The 20,260-nt window shown below is 42.5% G+C and overlaps 1 protein-coding gene across 5 annotated transcripts in view; it reads left to right on the plus strand.

Moving 5' to 3' along the window:
• LOC139054854 (shootin-1) overlaps positions 1–18,576 on the plus strand; it is a 71,868-nt gene extending 53,292 nt beyond the window's left edge. For all 5 annotated transcript variants that reach the window (XM_070532516.1, XM_070532517.1, XM_070532518.1 and 2 more), the window contains exons 12-16: positions 1,225–1,292; positions 3,432–3,529; positions 6,292–6,348; positions 11,909–12,056; positions 13,686–18,576. In XM_070532516.1, the coding sequence (XP_070388617.1) occupies positions 1,225–1,292; positions 3,432–3,529; positions 6,292–6,348; positions 11,909–12,056; positions 13,686–13,747 (433 nt within the window). In that variant the 3' untranslated portion in view covers positions 13,748–18,576. The remainder of the gene's footprint in view (positions 1–1,224; positions 1,293–3,431; positions 3,530–6,291; positions 6,349–11,908; positions 12,057–13,685) is intronic.
• The last annotated feature ends 1,684 nt before the right edge of the window (positions 18,577–20,260 follow it).

The following is a 20,260-nucleotide window of genomic DNA, read 5'->3' on the forward strand; positions in this document are numbered from 1 at the left end:
TAATACAATTAATAAAGTGTGTATGTATCCCATAGAAGGTATGTGCTCAGGGCAAACTAAAGCATAGAGCGTGCCATAGCAGTTATGCTAGTGCATGTGTGCAGAATGCTCATGGCAGTAGCGGAATGCAGAATGCTGCCCTTGCTCCTCTACAGAGCCAATTGAGTAGAGTGTGACGGTGCATTTTCCTGGTTTCTTTGTTGTCTTGCAGTCAAGCCGACTACACATCACTCACTTCTCTGGCAGGCATACTTAGTGCATGAAATGTTGAGTGGAGCAGATCCAAATGCATGCAAAATTCACCTTGAACTGTGCACTGTTAGTACTTGTCTGTTACCAAGAGTGGTGCTAGACAGGCATATTAGTCAATCTGTTGCCAATGTACTGTCAGGTGTCGTGGTGCCCTCACCATGTTGAAAGCATCGCTTCTGTGTGATTGAATCAGTGAGTTTTGACGATCCTGCACGAGATAGTGTGAAATAGCAGGTTCAATTTCCAGCTGTAGCAGCCACATTTCGATGGAGGTAGAAGGCATAAAAGAAACACTCGTGCACCTAGCTTCAGGCACATTGAACGACCTCAGGTGGCCGCAATTGACCTGGAACCCTCCATTTTGGTCACCCTCATAGCCTGCTGTTTGACTTTGGGGTGTAAAACCTGCCCAGTACCCCGAACATGACCATGCGGGCTCAAGTGCATGTCATCGTGCCTTTCTGTCCATGTCAGTACGTTCTGCTGGAAACCAAGTGTGCTATGTTCAACCAACTAGCTCAGGTAAACACTATTCTAAAGAGGAGAATGTGCCAACAAGCTTCCTGAACTTAATAGAAAGTCACCTTCGAAGATTTGGTATATAACCTCTCACACAAAGGGCAGCAGTCGCCTAATGCTTAAGTCTGACTAGGAGAGGGAAATGATTATCAGAGAAAAGCCATACCAGCAGAATTTAAGGTAACTGGTTCCTTAACTCTAGCAATACAGTCAGGAGGATATAATATGGGGAGGGGGGGATAAATGGGGATGTTTTGTAACCACGTCAGATACATGAATACATAGAGCAAGCTGAGAATTGCAGGGAAGCTTCAGGCACTGCTCCTTGTGCCTCCACCCCATTTCATTGTCAAGACTGGGCACCAGTGTAAAATGAACTATGCCGTATGTGGCTGTGCTTGTCACTTAGCCCATGGCTGCCGGGTGATGTGTGCCTCTTCCTTGGCCCTGCAGGTCCCTCATGGCACTCATTGCCAGCGGCAGAAAGACACCTGCACCAGCTGCAGCCACTGCAAAAGCAAGTGAGTCACTCGCTTGGTTTCATTAGTCAAGAGGCTTCTGATGAGGGACAGGTTGTACACCCTTAAACAGAATTACGCCCTTTGGGTTGTATCTTGCCACACAAGAATAATCTATTTATTTATTTATTTATTTATTTATTTATTTATTTATTTATTTATTTATTTATTCAAAAGAACCTTACAGGCCCTATGGCAGGGCATAAAGTAAGGGGGGCATATTAAACAGTAAAGGTATAAAAAGTACAAATTTCCAACAGGAACAGTGCTATAAAAATTCATCTGTCTTGTCAGCATTTCCTTCCTTTAATGCTGTGAGCTCGGTACTTCCAAATCACGAAACGGATGTGCATTATCAGCATGACAGAGCATTCTCGGCAAGTAAAGTGGTGAGTGCAGCGTTTTCAAGAAAGGAAACGCAAGCATGGCGGTTGGTGATTATTGTTGTGTGGCAAATACACACCTCAAAGGGTGTACGTTTGTTTAAAGGTGTAAAAGCCCAGTGGTGTAATTATGTTGAAAGAATGGATAGTCTGGCTGTCTGGCAATTGCTCATTGTAATAACAGCACAACCAAACAAATACAATTTGTGGGACATTCCAGGACATGGGACACTTAAATTCAGTCCCATTTCCTTGAGTGCCCTTGTTTATCTTGTGCTGTCATTACTGTGAGTGTAAATGTGTGACTTACATAGCGTTAATCTGCCAGTTTAGGTCAGTTGTGGGCCATTACAATTTAATAATGTGTGAAGTAACAACTGTTCTAGTCTGTTGAGACACTTCTCACAGTTTAAGAAGCCCTTGCACCATAGAGATCCCTCATGATCCTAACCAAGGACACAATGACAGTGCTGGTGTGCGGCACATAAAACTTTGAAAAGCCCGCCTTAAGCCAAGCAAGGCAAAGGATCACAGGAAGATGGCAGCTCAATGCAGTCAATAGTGGTTAAAGCAAGGGATGTTGCTGAAGCTACACAACAGGATGAGGACAAGTCTCCTTGTCAAAATGTTGGCTCTAGAAGCATGCCTTGTTGACCACTGTCATGATAGTTGTTAGCTGCAGTTATCTAATATGGCTAGGAAGGTTTTATGCGCCTGTAGGAACCTGTTTGGTGACATGCCAGCTCTGTTAAGCACACTGAATTCATCTGATTCGAACCCTCTCCCCCTTGAATTAACGTGCTCCCAATTTTTGCGGGTTTAAAGACAATAAAAGTGCACTTGAATGTAACATGCCACTGATTTATAAAAAAAAATTTATTATGCCCCCCATGTTCACAATAAAATTTTTAAAAACGAGACGTGCAGAATTTATCTTCACAGAAGGATTTTTTTTTTATGACCTTTCATAATAAAAATGATGCATCGTTGTCCCCATTTTCACTTCATTGGCCACTGATCCCAAGCACACAGGGGCAGTATTCTCAAGTGATCTCTTTTAGAGATGCTGCTGTCACTTTTGCAAGACTCTGCATTAGAACTGTTGAAGTATGAAGCCCTTGCACTGTGTGTAGATAGCGAGCTTGGCACTGCACAGTCTGCACCAGAAACGCTGGTGGCCATATACGCTGGGACATCCAGTGCCAAGTCGCACAAAGTCTCGCAAAAGTGATGGTATCTCCGAACGTTATTGACCAAGAGTACTGCTCCAGATTGTAGTCAAGCACAAAATGAACCCACAACTTATGTGAAAATGTGCTCTGTCGCCATCTTGTGATGGCGATGACTCTAAGTCTGACTGCTTTGACTGTGGGCTTTTGCCAATGCAGGGAATGCGGTTGTGGTTTCATATCTGATTATATCATGCAGACAATTTTCAGACCCATTTTCACGGAAGAAAGTGCGCCTTAGATTAGGTTAAATACGGCAGTACGCACCTGTAGACCTTTTCATCAGGACAAGTGAACAGCTGTTGAGCATGAACATGAAGCACCCATGCTACCACTGTGCCTAAAGCTTTTGAGCAAGCGCTGACATGGAGTCACAGCGGCTGTAGTGCACTATCCAAAGGCCCATGGAGTTCCTGTTGAAAGGGTCTTTACATATCTGTGACACCATGGTGAGGAGGAGGAGGAGGTCTGTACCTATTAGTATATGTGAATGGCATCTCACATAGACTCGGACACATTTCCACATGCAGAGGAAGATCAGCTGCAGGCGAAGCTGATGGAGGAGATGATTGAGCAGATCAAGAAGGGCGTCCACTTGCGGCCCACGGCACGACCTGCCCAGGAAGAGGTTGGTTCTTTTTCAGTGTGGGTCAAATGTGCCACAGTATGGGGCCTCAACATTCCATGTGTTGAAGCCCTTGTTATATGGGATAGTGTCGTTCAGAGGACGGTATTGGCATGCACAGAGAAAAATGTTGCGGCTGCTGCTGCTGACCTCCAACATTGGCGACATGTACCCGCCATGGTGGATAGACCAAGAAGCTTGCAGTAGGAGGAGAGAAAATAATGATAAAAAGAAAGGAAATTCCAAGGTTATGTAAGAAATAAATTAATGGTGGAATACGAAGCACATGTTTAGTTGAGTGGTCAGATCATGATATGAAAAACAAAGTGAACTTGAAGGAAAAGAGACAAACTGAAATTACTCGGAAAGTGCATCAGTTGGAACTCGTACGGGAACTTAAACGAGACACTATCAGAGCAACAACCAGATCAGATCAGCAGTGTAATTGTGTTATGGAGGAAATTGCATATGGCAGGAAGTGTGGCGCACGTTGAAGGATGAGTTACCCAGATGACTACAAGAAAGTGTTATCTGGTGGGTTAACTTGACTAGATTCGTTAAGCAGTCAGGAACGCATCAGTGACGATGGCAGAAGGAAGAACTGGACCTCCCAAATGTAGGAAGAAATGGCGATGAAAGCAGTTTACCATTCCAGAGAGAAAGGTGATGATGGGTTATTCTTAACAGCATCACAATGAATTAGGATGGAGATAGACACAAGAACGACAAGAATGAGGCACATCTCAGTGTCTATCTTCATCGCAGTTTATCACATTGTTATTGATAAAGAACCAGCAGTAACTTGCCCACTTCGCTATTCTCCTAAGTGTAATGATGGCAATAATTTGAGGTGGACGAGCAGGCACTTCAATAGTGTCAAGGATTTTGCACAGAGGTTCCAGAACCAAGGTGGGTCATTTCTGAGCATTAAATAGCCACTTGCACTATTACACAAGACATGTGCTAAGTATGCTTTAGCAGGCAGAAAGAGGGTGGGACATGTGCTGCTGTCGCTATGCTGACTGCTCCCCTTCAAAGCCACTTCAAAGCTGCGCTCTTGCATGCATACCAGCAGGCATATTATCTTGAAAATGTGAAATAAAGCATTCTTGGCAGTTATGCGCACTAGCATTTCACACGCTTTCCTCAGTTCCTAGTGTATGCTACGCACTTTTTTTTAGGCAGTTCTTGCGTTGAAGGACAAGTTGTCAGCATTCAGGCATGATCCTCCGAGAAACTCTAAGAAACAGGCAAGTTTTTGTAAAACACTGTGTCCCATGGAAAGCCCTAAGTGGCCTCCTGATACATTGATTGCTGGTTCACTGATGTAAACTGAGAAGGCTAATGATAATGACAACAAAAACAATGACATCACAGGAACAATGTAGCACCATAACATCTTTATGAAAATTGCACAATGATGATGATACTGCAGCACTACGATTGACTGCACCATGACATCATTAATGCATTAGCATTAGAAGTGTCCAAATGGAAAAAAGTGTATGTGAACTGTGGGAAGCCGGTCACATGGTAGAGGTATATACTATGTCGTATAACTGACAGTCGTCTGCTACGGACCACCGTCAGTTGCACTTCACTCCTTGAAGAGGCAGAATGTGCGTTGATTTAGCTCCCGAACAACACTTTGCAATGTTGTGAAATTTGTTTAAATTATGGATCCAGAACCTCAAAGAAGTGGGACAGAATTCTAATGCATTCCTCTCGCCTGTACAGCTAAATAGCCACCGAATTTTTTATGACAATGGCACTGTGATGATGATAGTACGAAACCACCAATGATGGCATGATGGCTCATTTATGTCACAAATCCAGTTTTATAGGTGGGTGTAAACAAAACTTTACAGTGAAATGGCTGTTATTATAAACAAATAAGCTTGCGATAATATTGAAATATGTAATCATAATAGCTGTGACTGTGGCCACCAAAATTGTCTGAAGTACCCTTCTCTTAAGCTTGTCGTACTTTTACGTCCTGTGCTTTTGAAATTTCATTCTCAGTCAAACATTTCTCTTTATTTTACTGCCTTGCATCAGTCAAGTAAACAGGATGCTTACCTGTGCCAGCCTTTGATTTTTATTCACATTTATTTGAGTGTAGTTCACTGATCTGTGTTTTCTGAAATACAGCTGTGAACAAGCAATTGTGAAAGGAAGTCTCTTTTGTCAGTTACCAAAATGCGTTTCTTATCACCTGTGCTGTTGTTTGTAGCCTATAAGTTTATTTGTTTGTTTAATGGTTGTGACTGAGTCATTATCCTTGAAGAGTGTGTGCGCACATACAGCTCTGTGCCTGCAGTCCTTGTTGCTTTGATTAATATGTGACATGCAAATCTTTTTTGCACATGGCATGGAAAGATTTCTAAAGGTTTAGAGACTTGATGGCAGTTTTGTAACTACCTGAAAAGCTGAGCTAATTAACTGTCATGTTGAAGATCCTTAATGGTGGCATTCTTCCTATTGCAACATTTAAACAGTGGCAAGAGAACTAATCAAGCAGGATTTGCTGTTCTTTATTTATTTTTGTTTAGGATGTGCATTGCAATAACTGACACTGATATAAGCATGTTAGTGCATTTGTTTTGGATAATGCACTATTTCAGTACTTTGTGCTTTCTTTGTCTGAGCATTTGGTGCTACATATCTATCTTGACGTCCACGAGAAAACTTGTTCCATGTCACATAGTCAATTTTGCCATCTTTATTGCATACTGTTCACACTGACATTGTTGCTCACCAATCAGGAGCTGGAGGAGAGGTCCTCTTCGGAGCCAGCCGTCAATGAAGTTCTCAGCATACTGGTGAGCGGCACTGCTCGATCATATTGGTGTGGATTATGCTGCTGAGCATGTTTTCGTGAGGCAGGTGCATATTCCTGAAGCAAGGAGGCAGCTCAGTGTTGCAAGATAAACTGCGTGTAGTCTTGGAGTCTCATGGTTACAGCTCACATATTGCACTGCGATTGGTGCACTGTGACAGTTTTGTGAATGTTGTTCAGAGCAACAACCAGGGCTTGTGTTCCGAACTTCTGATTTCCATCACCGTGGAGTGTTTTCCTGAGAAGCGTACTTAGTCAAAGCAGTGTAAGTGGATGAGCCTTAGTGAAGCCATTGTAGGGGGAAAAAAAAGAAAAGAAAGAAAACACACAACCATATAAAAAAAGATAACAGACTATGGGTGCTACACAGAAGTGCTCATGGTATCTGTCCCTCTTTTCTTTATGTGTATTTTGTTTGCATTACAATGAATTTGCCAAGTATCGACGAATGTGCCAGAGAATGAGTTATTTGGGGTAGCCTGTTCATTTGTTGGGCACTGACTAGTCTGCTAAGGTGATGATGTGTACAGACTAACAAAGAAACAAGCTTGTCCCAAGAAATAAATAGCAGTTTCAACTTTTCTCTTTCTCCTGTAGTTCTGGCCTGCATAGATCTTTAATTCATCACATAGTTCTGTTCATAAAAAAGAAGTAAGCAGGCTAACTGTCATGTGTAATGTGGCAGCACATCGAAGAAAAAAAAGTCCTTTCAGTTACCAAGAACAAACAAACTTCAGTTGCCTGAACTATTACTAAAAGGATTGTGATAGCAAGTTCAGGTCACTCTTGCACATAGTGCAGCTGGTACATATGCTGTTGCTCTTCAATCACTGTTTTAGGTGCCAGTTGATAACAAGGTAAGGATGCTGTGTGCCTTGGTAAAGGCTCTGCAGTGCTTGCTCCAACACAGTATTGTGGCACATCTAGCATGCACTTGACGAGCGAAGGCTGTTGCCTCCAAGATTTGGATGCCAGCTCTTGTGTCTTTCTTTTTTTCGCTTCATCTTCTTCTTCTTTGCATGAATAGACATGAATGCACAAGAGGCTTCAGGCAAAATGAGACTATCCAGTACAAGCACCGAGTATAACTTGCTATTGCAGGAATGTACAAAAAATTCTGCCTGTAAAGTTTCATTTGAGATAGCTTCGGTCATTTGCGTGATTCTACAGCTGTGTAAAATATGTCGTGTGAGCGTCAGGACATCGGATATCAAGCTCACAGTAACAGTCACAAAGTAGCTGTGGATCCATCTGCAACAAGAACTGTCTTTTTTTTCCTGCATTGGCGGCCATGCCTCGTTACCACTTCATGGGAGATTTCACAGCTGTATGCCTTGGCAAATCTGTCTACACCCTCAGCTCTCAGAACATTGTATGTCTTGTTTCTCACAATTCCGAGCAGTTAATGTGACCATTCTGTGTCAGACTTTTAAGTGTAATAGTGTTTAACCTGTCTAGTGAGAGGGATACATGCCAAACTAAATCAAGCACTTGCCAAAAAGAGAAAGAATAAACCGACAAGAACACAAGCTACTGTATAAAGAACCTGTGTGGACCCTGAAATTAAGATGTCAAGCTTGTCCCTGTGAATACAGGAACCCAGGCACAAGTGGAGTTGAGCAGGTCATGTAATGCACATGGAACGAACATGGAACGAAGAGAAATGTAGTCGGAGGCAAAACAGAGAATTAGGGGGTACGATGAGGTTAGGGAGTTTGAAGGCATAGTATGAAGTTACATGACTCAAGGAAGGGTTAATTGAAGATCGCTGGGCAAGGACCTTTATACTACAGTAGACATGAAACAGTCTGATAATGGACTCATATTTGCCTCGAAACAACTACTTTTGGTATGTTCTCTTTTTGTTAATGATATCTTCAACTGGTCGCCAGCATCCTCCATCACAGAGTTGGGTGGATCCACCATTCCTCAAATTTAGAGAAAGAGGACAAGCAGGCAATCAGAAATTATGATTTGCTCTTGGAGAAGAAAATGCCAGAGGCAAAACCATGTGATTACAGCAAATGTGTGACTTCGCCTATCCCAAGCTCCCAGCACCCCTTAAGAAAGACGGTGGATGCGCCGGTGAGGCGAGTGTTTGCTGAGATGCCAGCATGCAGTGGCCTACATCACTGTCATGTTTACGGGGAACCATCGCCAACTGCAGCAATGCTGTGTTGTGACGACGTGGCAGGAAATGCTCTCAATCTCGACAATTGCTTCAGCGGTATGGCTCAATAGCTGAGAATGCTTGACGAGGGAGGAGTGTAATCGAAAAAAAGAATAGTCAAATGCAAAGTGTGTGCTTTCTTTCAACCAGTAGAAGACAACGCTGCCTGTTAGAGCAGTCTAGAGCACTTTGGAACGACCAGCCGAAGATGCCATGAATGTTTAACCCTTTCAGTGTCACTGATGTACTGGTACAGTTATGCTTTCTGTCCCACCATGTCACTGATGTAAGTGTATGTTCTCCACTTTCTCCACTCAGATGTACCCAGTAACACGAAGCTGGTGAGGTCCACGGTAGTTCCTCCATGTGTCGTATATTTATAGAAGCATATTTTCAGTTTGTGTTAGCACGCTGTGGAACGTGCCCCTTCATAGGCAAGGTCGTGCTTCGCGGGGTGCACGCATCCACAGATAGCAGTGATTTTCCATTCAAATATTCACATCACAGAGCAAAGGCCACCACTCTTGCATGTTTCAACCATCTGTCGTAGGTTTATACAAGGCTGTTTTTTCTTTGTCTTGCTTTGTCTTTGCTACGGCATGCTTCCTTTCCAGCAACGAGGGTGCTCGTTTCATCAGTGTGCTTTCTCCAGGATTGCTTTTCCCTCTGTCATATCTCTTTCCTCTTGCTCTCTGTTTCATTTGTTGATCTCTTTGCTTTGGTTGGTTGAGTTCCAATAAATGAAAGTGCTCCTCTCTTGAGTGTGGCCCTATGATTGCTTTGAGACAGCTGCTCATTCGGGACCATCAACTGTAGATTGGAGTGGCGGCTCTTTCGACTCTAAATGCGAGCCAAGCTTGGACTCAGGAAATTACAGCTTGTCATCTGAGGAAGAGACAACTTCGACCGCCTCAAATTTTGACCCTGACATGGCGGCACCATCGTGGAAGTGTATGCGTCAAAACAAGAATAGGTGGGAGATAATGAATAGGAATGTGGGGACCAAATCAAGAGGGCCTTTGCCATTATCAGTGGTATTTTTATCTCTCCTGCATAACCAAAAATAAATTGTGTTTGTTTTACAATATCCAAGAAAAAAAAAAAACTGGTTGTGCATCACCTACAAAAAGAACCTGACATTGAAAGGGTTCATTTGCCAAACTTTGAACTAGTGTTCGAAGTGACAGATTTCGTAGCTTTGAAAGGCATGGGCTATAGTACTCTAAGTACAGCTGTACAGCTTAGGCAAGTTTGTGTAGGCATTCTCTTTCTAAACAGACTACATGCTGTCGCCTTTTTTTTTTGGTGAAAGACTGACAGTTAAAGGACGGTGCTTGTGGGTCATGTTTTTCATATGTCTGTCCTAGCGTCCCTGTGTTCTGATATTCTGTAATGTCGTACCGACAAACCGTAATAGCTGCAGTACAGCAGTTGTCCTTTAAGGCATGCTGTGTCTGTCGAGTCATATGTTCCCGATAACTTATAAGCTAATTAAGGGAAAATGAGACATCCACCCAAATGTAGCTAAGTGCTACAAAGGAAACCCATATGGGTTCCTCGAAAGAACAGCTTCGCAGTTGAAGAAAAATTCATCCTGGTCTGGGACTCGAACCCGGGACCACCGCCTTTCCGGGGCAGCCACTCTACTATCTGAGCTAACAAAAGGGGCTAGCAGATGGCAGGCGAAGTCGAATTTATCAACAATTCAGAAGTAAAGGCAAGAGTTTGACTTTTTCTTCAACTGCGAAGCTTTTCTTTCGAGGAACCCGTATGGGTTTTCTTTGTAGCACTTAGCTACGTTTGGGTGGATGTCTCATTTTCCCTTTAATTATTACTTCTCTCCACCTTGCGGTTTCCGCAGAACTATTACGTCAAACTTATAAACTGTACAGTCCAGGCATGTTTGTTTAATTTTCTGCACATAGCAGTGCCTGGAATTTAGTAGACAGGGCGAAAGTGGTATAGACAAGAGAGCAAATGGGGGTAGCTGATATTCTAGTTTACATAAAGAGGGAAAAAAAATGTCCAACAATTACGATACTCTCTAATGCGAAATTTGACTGCAGCTGTATACGTATTTTCATTTTGCGATATATTGAGGCAAAGGATTTGAGACCAAATCACCACACCAACTGGCAGTGGGCCAGTGCTTTCAGCACCTTTGCAGAGGGAGGGGCAGTATGCGAACGCTGGCATGATGAGCAGCATTGGAGACAGCTGTGGAAGAAGATGACGATTGCTTGAGCACTGGCACGAGTGTGTTTGTGTGGCTACGCCGAGGGACACCGACACTCCACCCAGGAATGGCCGCCTAAGAGCTGCGCTCAAAATATGAAGCTGGGCAGTTAATGAAGGGTTCATCAAAGTTATAGAATGGGTGCCAAGGGAAGAGAAGCGCAGTCAAGGACAACAGAAAATTAGGTGGGGATTGAAATTAGGAAATTTATGGTATAATCGGCTAGCATGAGACAGGGTAATTGGAGATAACTGGGAGAGACCTTCATGCTGCAGGAGACAAAGAGAAAGGCTGCTGCTGATGATAATGGCATAACAATGTGCCGCTATTGAACAAAACATTTGCATGAGACAAGCAGATTTTCAATGCCCCTTCGCAATAACCTGAATGGGAGTTGCTTGTAATAGCCAATTCATCAGGGTTTATAATAATAAAAATGCTTAGCATGAGCATCCCAGGAACTATTAAAATGTGTCACGATTCCTTGCAAAAAGGATGACCGAGGAAAGCTTCAAGTTTCTTATCATTAACTTGAAAAAGGTATTCCTAATGTATGAATGGACCTTTTCAGAAACATACAGCCCCGCACTCTCCTGTGGAAACCTGTTTTGGCGAGAGGGTGCGTCAGTGCACGTTTTCACAGCTTGCATCTTTGCGACGTCTTGGTGTTGGGCTTTTGTTGTCTTTCTTTTAATTTTATAATATGCTGTGCATTATGCAGCATGGCAACTGCATGTCACTGTCATATATATTCGGCAGTGAAGCGTGGATGCACAATAACAATACTAGTGTACACGATAGGGCTGTGAGTGATGCTCTAGCACGAAGGCTACCTGTTGGCAGGCTGCCTGCTGCAGTTGCCGACTAGAGGCTGTGGTGAGGGCATTGCAGCTAAGATAAATACAGAGCTGCAAGCACACAGGAAAGCACAGCACTAGTGGATGACAGCGCAACCTCCCCACCCTCCATCTGAGCACCCACTGGCCGCCTACCAATAAGGAGTGTTTGAAACTGTTGGTGAAGGTTCAGTCAATTTTATTGCGCAAAGATAATGTTGAAATTTTCCAAGGTGCACTGAAGCATGAGACTAAGCGGTGTGGAAGATCTGTATTTGAGTCGCGCATACCCACCATGCAGGGTGAGATTAAGGGTCGGAAGAACTCCCGAGGGGTGCGTCTGTGCGACTCGCTGGACTCCCTGGCTAGCAGCTCTTCCAGTAGCCGGGAAGAGCAGAGCGAGCTGGAGCGCCTCTTCCAGTCCAAGAATCTTCGTCACAGAGCTGAAGGTGAGTGCCGCAATTCTCCCTTTTCTATTTTTTCCCCGGATAGCTTAGGATAATAGAGAACACATAAAAGTGCCATTTCTAAAGGATAATTCATAATGTTAATATTTGAAATCCCCTCGCTTCTCAATGTGAAATGATGCATCAGAGCCTTTTTCCAGAATATATAATGCTGTTTTCCTTTACCTGCGCAATCAAGCAGTCTTTACAACCATATATTTTATGTCATTTGAACCATGATTGTAATGCTTGCATTTCGATGTGCACAACCAATTAAGTCCTGCAATTGTACATAGTGCACGCATTTAAGCATTAAAATTGCCTTTTTGAAATGACAGCAACAATCCAAGATCATAGATCATAACAAGTTTCAGGTCACATTAGTTCATATTTTGTTAAATTTTGTGTTGCACAAGTACAGTTTTGTTCGCTGTATGTACTCCTGACAAACACTGGTTTATTAGGGACAGTGTTGTGCTTTATTCTTAACATTCTTTTTGTACATGATAACTCCCCTCTGTAACATGTGTTTGCCCTGCAAGTATCACAAACAAAGCAAAATAAAGCAGCGGCATTCTGTGGGAAGACAAAATTAAACTAGGCTTGAAAGCTAACCTAGACATTGAACCTGCAATGTATTCCATCTGTCTACATTCACTATTCTTCCCTGGTTAAGGAAACCAGGACTGGTATAATGTAAGTGTTCTGTTCAGTTGGTTCTTTTTCCTCCTTATTGTCCACTGCTCATGTCTGGCCGATCTTGGTGATAATGGGGGTGGAGTTCTGCTCTGGCCACTGGCAAAGCATAAAGAGGAGTAGCATTCGAATAGAATTGCCACATGGACAAGCTCTGTAGTTTAGAAGGTGCTGGGATATTTAGCCAGCATATGTTCCAGATGCATATATAATGGCTGTCCATTGTGTCCAGGAAGTCTCCAGTACAACACATGCTACAGTGCCAGTTGGTTGATGATTTATGGTAAAGAACAGCTCAAAAAAGATTTTCATATGTCCGTCAACCAAACTTAAAAATTTGTGTTAGCACCTGACCTGTCCTTCTCATCCGTGTCGTTTTTGCACTATTCTTACCTTCACAAAGCCCAACATATAAATTTTGATACGCCAGGTTTGGTACTTCAAAAAACCTGATTTTAAGCACAGGAAATCAATAAAAAGCCCACTGTAGCATTTTTGCTATGCTGGAGCGACTTTTCAGATGTGGATAGGTCAGAAAACCTATTACTAAAATGTTATACACTATACTAACTAATTTTTTACTCATATGTCTTTTTTTCTGTACGAATGTACTATTCATGGCTAGAAATAAAAGTGAAGCAACTTATTGAATTAGTTGTTCAATTTTTTCTTGATGTGAAATGGTGTTAGGTGTTTGTGGAGTTTAGCTTAAAGCCTTAAGTCATTAGGGCACACGAGGTGTTCCTGATGGTTTTGCAATATTTGACTGCTGAAAATGGTGGCACATTGTCGAAGGTTATCACCTAACTTCAGATGCATTCCACTTGTATTAACATTTGCATGACGTTGTAGCACGATCCAGTGCACTGCCAACTGTGTCGCTTCATTGCATTGCTCATGTGATTCCTGCCCATCATTGTTTCATTGTTCTTTCAGCCGATTCTGAGAGCTTGCGTTCAGTCAAGAGCCTGGACGTGGATGCCCCAGATAACAGCTGACCAACGTTGCTTCTTCCTGGACAACGCTTGGTGGCATGCCACAAGGACCACACGGCCACAGCTGGCCTCTTACAGTATTCTGTGCAATATTATTGTTGCTGGTCTCCTTTTTCTGTTGTGAGGGAACAATGCTTTTACCTTCCAGAAAAGCAAGATTTTGACATGCATATACTCAAAGTTGTGTTGCCATTTCTATTTATCTTTTAACCTGGGGCACAGAAATAAGCACTGTTATTGTCACAGCCCAAGTTCAGTTGCTGTGACTTGCAACTACAGTGATATAGACAATGCATTGCTATGCTTCCTGCCAACAGCCATGAACTAACTCAAGGGGAGAAAAAGAAAACAGTGAAATGCTACTTTTAACACCAATACATTCTCAAGGTGGCATTTTGGAAGCCTCCTTAGGATGATCCCCGCACTTGGGAAAGACACTTGCTGTACGTGTATGTATGCTGCACTTGGAGACTTACTGTGGAACTTGCATTCGTTCGGGTGCAGCACATCGCTGGTATGTCAACAGCGATTGCCATTGTCCTCCAATATGCTCCTCAGATGTCATCACCGATGTGCTCAGTAGTATGCATGCTGTCTTGTCTTACTGCTGTGTTGATGTTGAGAGTATTCACGAAAAGAGTGCTAGAGGAAGGGGACTTGCCCCACTCTTGCTCTCAAGTGTTCCTTAATGTGACACACCACCTTGACATAAGACAGCACGGCACCCTTAAAGGGCCCCTCACCAGGCCCCGTAGCAAATTTTGGTTATACACTGAAAGTTGTTACATGTCCTCTAGGGAGGAGTGTTCTGCGGAAAAAAAAATTCGAATCAGCTCATTAATAGCCGAGATAGAAATATTTCAGTGCCACGAACCCATGAGTTCAGGAGGCAAACTCCACTACATAGCAAGACACCCTCACCACTCGTCCCGTCTAGCCTCTGCAAGAAAAATTCCTTCCCTGCGCTTTCCCATACCGGACCTCGAGGATCGCGTGACGCATACTGTGCATCACTAATGCCTCTCAGTGGCGAGTGAGTTGTAATTTTTCATTATTGAACACCTTCAGCAATTTCAATATTTACTCGATTCTATTGTACCCTCGATTGTGATGCACGCTAGCTTTTCACATCCAGTTATGAGAAAGTGCACTGCCCTCAAATGTGACATACCCAGATTTTCGCATCGCACGAAGTTATAAGTGCAACACTCTCTATCGTGCACTAACCTTATTTGCATCGTAAAAGAGAGAGTAACGTCTTTACATTTAAAAAAAATTTATTGCATCCGAGCTACAGCGAACCATGCATCACTCACTCTTGCTGTCGGAAGCCTTCTTATCACTATCATCAGCACAGCCCAGGGCATACCACCTTCTGTACTAGCAATGGCACTTGAGATAGTGTCACATTTATTCAATGCTTTGCCCCATTACAGCCTAACAAACAAAGGAACTGCAATGAATGATAACAAAAACTGTGGTGTGCTTTTTTTTTATATGAATCCATCCCAAACAATTCAAATTTTTTAATATTACCCATGGCTCCTGCAGTTGTTTAAGTATTGTAGCGCTGTATTCACCTCTGTTAATGTGATGTGAAACTCAGTGCTAAAAGGAGTACAAGGGTGTTTCTAAAGCAGCTCCTTGCTGATGGAATTGCCAAGGAATGTTACGAAAACTGAAACATACCATGGGCAGGACTGCCTTCTCTTTAGGGAGTATGTGGCTGGGCATTAAGTGCAGGAACATTGAAGAGTGTAGCGCTTGAGCAACCGCAGCTGTATGGCATAAACAAGCCTGAGGCTAAGTTTTGTTGCAGAAGGGGCATCAATTGGGAGCTGTTTTCACAGTGCATCTCCTCTGTGATACTTCACCGTGGAATGATCAGTGATGTTCAAACAAGGGCTGTCACTGGAGCCAGCGTTTTTGAAGGCTTGTCTTGTCTTTGTTGGGGCTTGTCTTGTCTTCGACAGGTCCCCTTGTGCAAGCAATGGCTCCAACGACTGCCCTTGTTCGACCACTGTTCACTTCAAGTCTACGTCTTGCTGTGATCCTCTGTCTTGCTTGGCTTTCAATGTGGAATGTTGGCCTTGTCTCGCATTGCTCACTTGACTTTGCAGATTGTGTTCTACAATTGCACATAAGATTTCTCATATCGCATCACTTGCAACCACTTTCCCTAGAAGCTCACCTTGTGTTCATGGGTCTACCCACTTATGTGCCTTATAAGCAAATGAGCTATACTCACATATATTCAAATAATTGCCATCACAGGCCTTTCTCTTTCATCTTTTCTCTTTCTGTTCCCACATAACTCCTTTAGCAAACATATTATTCTCCAGCTTCTGCTGTTTCAATCTCCTGATTGATTCAGTTTCCCACTCTTCACCTGGCTAGCTCAACTGTTGGTTGAGCTAGCCAGGTGAAGCTAGCTGTTGATTGGTTGTTTCTGCACTAACAGCAGAAAGCTGTTGGTGCAATGACTCTTGCAGTCTTATGATGGCCTTAGGTTTCAGTGCTGATAGGGAGTTATACAGTTCAAGTGACAAGTTTGTTTTTGATTGAGCAACTTGGCTTCTTAGCTAGTGTCCTTGTTACAATATTGTTGGATGGCAAAAACTGTTTCCACCAATGTAGTGTGTCCATGCTAGGAGTGCTCATTGCATGATGGTAGACAACGTCATAGCATCTGGCTTTCTCTCACTTTTGTGTTCCTTTTTCCTACACCTAACATATCAAATCATTCAGTTGTAGTGGGGCCAGTCACTACCTGGTGGGACTCGGTGATAGAAGCATAATCATCACTGTGTGGAGGCCCTCTTCGTTGCTTTTGTCTCGGCTTCCTTCAGAATGCTGCTGTTGCTCAGTGTTTAATATGACATACATAATTGACTTCACTGCCCACTCAGAACCTTATGTTCAGAAGCTGTCTTTGTTTTTTGAAGGAAGATGGCTTGACACAGTCTGTTATTTTAATGGCATTTGCAGGCTATTTTTAATTTTATTATTGTTTTTTGATAAGAGGAGTTTGCCGAAGCAAAGAGATGTGAATATGAGGTGTTTGTATTCTCTGCACAAACATTGCCAAAAAAAAGGGTGTTTTAATCCAGAAACACTAGCTGTCTACATTTTAGCCTTCTAGAAATATGTTGCAATCTGTAAGACTTTAAGAGTGCTCTGATCTATTACGCATGCAAAAATACCTAGTTAGGGCAAATGTATGTGTAGTGACTGCTTTGACATTGTGTACAGCACATTGTTTTAGAGTTTATGCTTGAATGTGTATTAAACGATTCATAGAGATGTGCAATTAAGACTTTAAACAAATCTATCTGAAACTTCAAATGCAGATCGAATACCTTTGTTTTAAATCGGAGTACTATTCAGTTCAAGAACTTCATAGTGAATAACTCGAAATGTTGAATTTTCGCCGACATACTAGGTTAGTATGGCTAATTGTAGGCTACCTGCCAAGAATAACAGCCCTGCATGTAGCAGGCCGGCATGTAACAGCCCAGCATGTAACAGCCCAGCATGTAACAGCCCGGCATGTAACAGCCCTGCACGTAACAGCCCGGCATGTAGCCACTTCAGGTGCTGTTGTAAGCCAACTAGTGACTATGATGACTCTTCGCTTCTTGTTTCCTCACAGGCTGCTTAGCCAGATTAAGAGAAAAGGTCAAGGCTTCTTTTGCCACCTTTCCACTCCTGTGTTTCTCCTTAGAAGTAGAAAAATATTTGGCATACAGAATTTAAGGCCCAGATTTTTTAAGCGTTTGTGTTCAGTTTGTCCCGTCTCCTAATAAAATACCCCTACAAATATGCTGCCTGCATTGATGTGGTGATGTACAGTCTTTGTCAAAAGAAATGAAGCCACTGTGAGTATAATTGTTGCTGAATCATAGCTGCATAATGCTGTGCCAATGAAACAGCTAGTGATGGGAAGCTCTGGAGGATGAGGTGAAGATTCACCTGTCTTTCCCAAACTTTAAAGCAGTGTGTACGCAATGGGAGCTCTATCAACTATCTCACTGTTGACTGTAGTGATGTCCATAGTGGCTTCATTGCTTTTGACAAAGGCTTGCATTATTTTATATTTCAATATGTATGAACAAAGCCAGCCAAATGGTGTGCAATATACTGCCTAGTTGTTGTTTCAGGTTACATATTTAAACAGCTTCCAAATGGCTGAACTGTAAATGCAATGTAAGGCAAGATTTTGCAACTGCACACTTTCTTTTTAAATGTGCTCTACGGTGCAGATTTACGTAGGTAATGCAGTGTTGTCATTCTTTTTTTTCTCACAGCATTTGTTTTTTGCAATTTTTAAGGAATGTGTATGCATTGCCTTTAATGTGCACACTCTGCCAATATGAAAGGGAACACTTCATCTGCATTGAAACAATGATTCTTGAAACTGTGAAAATCAGAACCTCACTCACTACTGTATTTGGTATGCTGTTTACCTGTTGAAAAATCCCACTCAGTGCAACTTTTGCTAATCATGAGCACACACAAGGAAAATTACTGGCTTTGAATGAGAATTCGGTGTTCCCATTCATATTGGCACACTGTGTACTGGGTTCTTTTAAAACATCTTCATTTTCCTTGTGATTGGCATTTAAATTGTGATATGCAGTATGAAACATGGGCACACACAAAATCGGCAAGTCTCATTAGGAAGATGCATCATGCAGAGCATCTTAATTTTGTTTACGAGCTTGCAGCCTTGATATTTTGGGGTGTACTTAAACCTGTCTCATAGGGCTATCTCAGATGTATAAAGATTTCAATAAAACAATGACATAAAATAAAAGAACCACACTGGAGAACACGTGTATCAGTGTCCCATTCATTTAGAGCACGGGTCTTAAAGTCATGTCAGTTACCCGGCCTAATACAGTAGCCCAGGTTCATATTGCAACAAAATTAAAAGAATATTTTGCACTTATCATTGTTTTGCATTCACTAGAATTTCACGAGCATGAATTTCTCCGCACATATTGATCAGTAAAAAGTAGTGCAGAGGCCATCGACAATGATTATGAATGTAAGCGATTAGCTGAATGCTTTAAGAAAGCTATTTGCTTTATCAAAAGAATGGTGTACTTGATGGTGCATATTTGTTGCAGTAACAATATTTAGGTAGTCTTTATTGTTTCATTAAGTAATTCTATAGATAAAAAAAGCTGATAACCAGCATATCTGTAATGACAGCACATGCATCTCAAAAGGCTCTAATAGTTGGCGTTCGGCAAAAAACATGTCCTGCAACTTTCTCGCTTGAGTACATGCGTCTTTTGCATCAGTGCATTTGTACTGGCAGTGAAAGTCCTATTTTTGACCACGAGAATGGGTATAAGAGCCAAAGAAAGCTATTCGTGTAAATTCTTGGCATTGTTGCCTGCCTAGTACATTGCAACTTTCAATCACTAACAGGCAGCAAAGTCTGTTACAGTCTAAAAGATGCAAGACAATGTGAAGAAATAACAAGACAGGAAAAAGCATCCCACGAGTTTTTAGTGATTTCTCCCAAAATAAACATGATGACACTACTGGCAACAGAGGCCATGGCATGTAGAAAAAGTAATGCTATAGATGTACTGCTGCAAAATGCAATATAGTTTATCGATTAAAAACCATCGATTAAAATATCGATTAAAAACCATCGGGCACCAAACGACTGGACGAATCTCGAGTCTTGCTTTGTGATCTTGACAGAAGCGGTCATGTATTGGGCCAAAACTGAGCAAAGGGACTGACATCACGGAGCATTCACTTGTCAAGGCTGGCTGCGTGACGTAATGCTCTCCTAACTTTTCTTCTTCTTCCGTGACTAAAACATATTATTTAGTGAAAAGGTAGTTTTGACGACATTACTAGAGTGTAGCGCACTCTAACATTACAGTGTTAAACATTAAGGAAAGAAAAGGATGGGAGTGTACATCACACAACACAATTGAAGGCAAGTGTTGTCCCAACACTTGATCAGAGACACTTGATCAGAGATACAGGCAGAGCAGCATCAATTAAAAACTGCCCATAGAGAGAGAGAGCGAGAGAGACAGAAGAAAGGGTAAAGGTAGGGAAGTTAACCAGATGGGAAGATCTGGTTTGCTACCCTATATATATGCTGGGGAGAGAGGGGAGGGGAGGTAAAGTTATAGCAAAGTAGAGATAAAGAAAGAAAGCAGCATAGACATGCAATCACAGTCGGTTACTGTCATCGCATACCGTCACCGCGAAATGGACAGTCCACCTAGTGGACTGTCCATTTCGGCCGCTGATTGGATGTAGCTGTACGAGTGAGAAGTAGACGAGTGGCCCCAGCCAATCAGCAGCGGCCAAAATGGACAGTCCACTAAGTGGACTCCTACCATGACTCCAACAGAATACCTCCCCAGCACGGACGTATTGGGGAAAGCGTGGTGGAAGTCATGTGCTGTTTTTCGCAAAGGACCACTAGGACTGGTACCCCAAACGTCAACGTTGCCATAGCAACCACGCTCCTGAAGA

Source organism: Dermacentor albipictus, chromosome 1 (assembly GCF_038994185.2).
Source record: "Dermacentor albipictus isolate Rhodes 1998 colony chromosome 1, USDA_Dalb.pri_finalv2, whole genome shotgun sequence".
In the NCBI taxonomy this organism is placed as follows: domain Eukaryota; kingdom Metazoa; phylum Arthropoda; class Arachnida; order Ixodida; family Ixodidae; genus Dermacentor; species Dermacentor albipictus.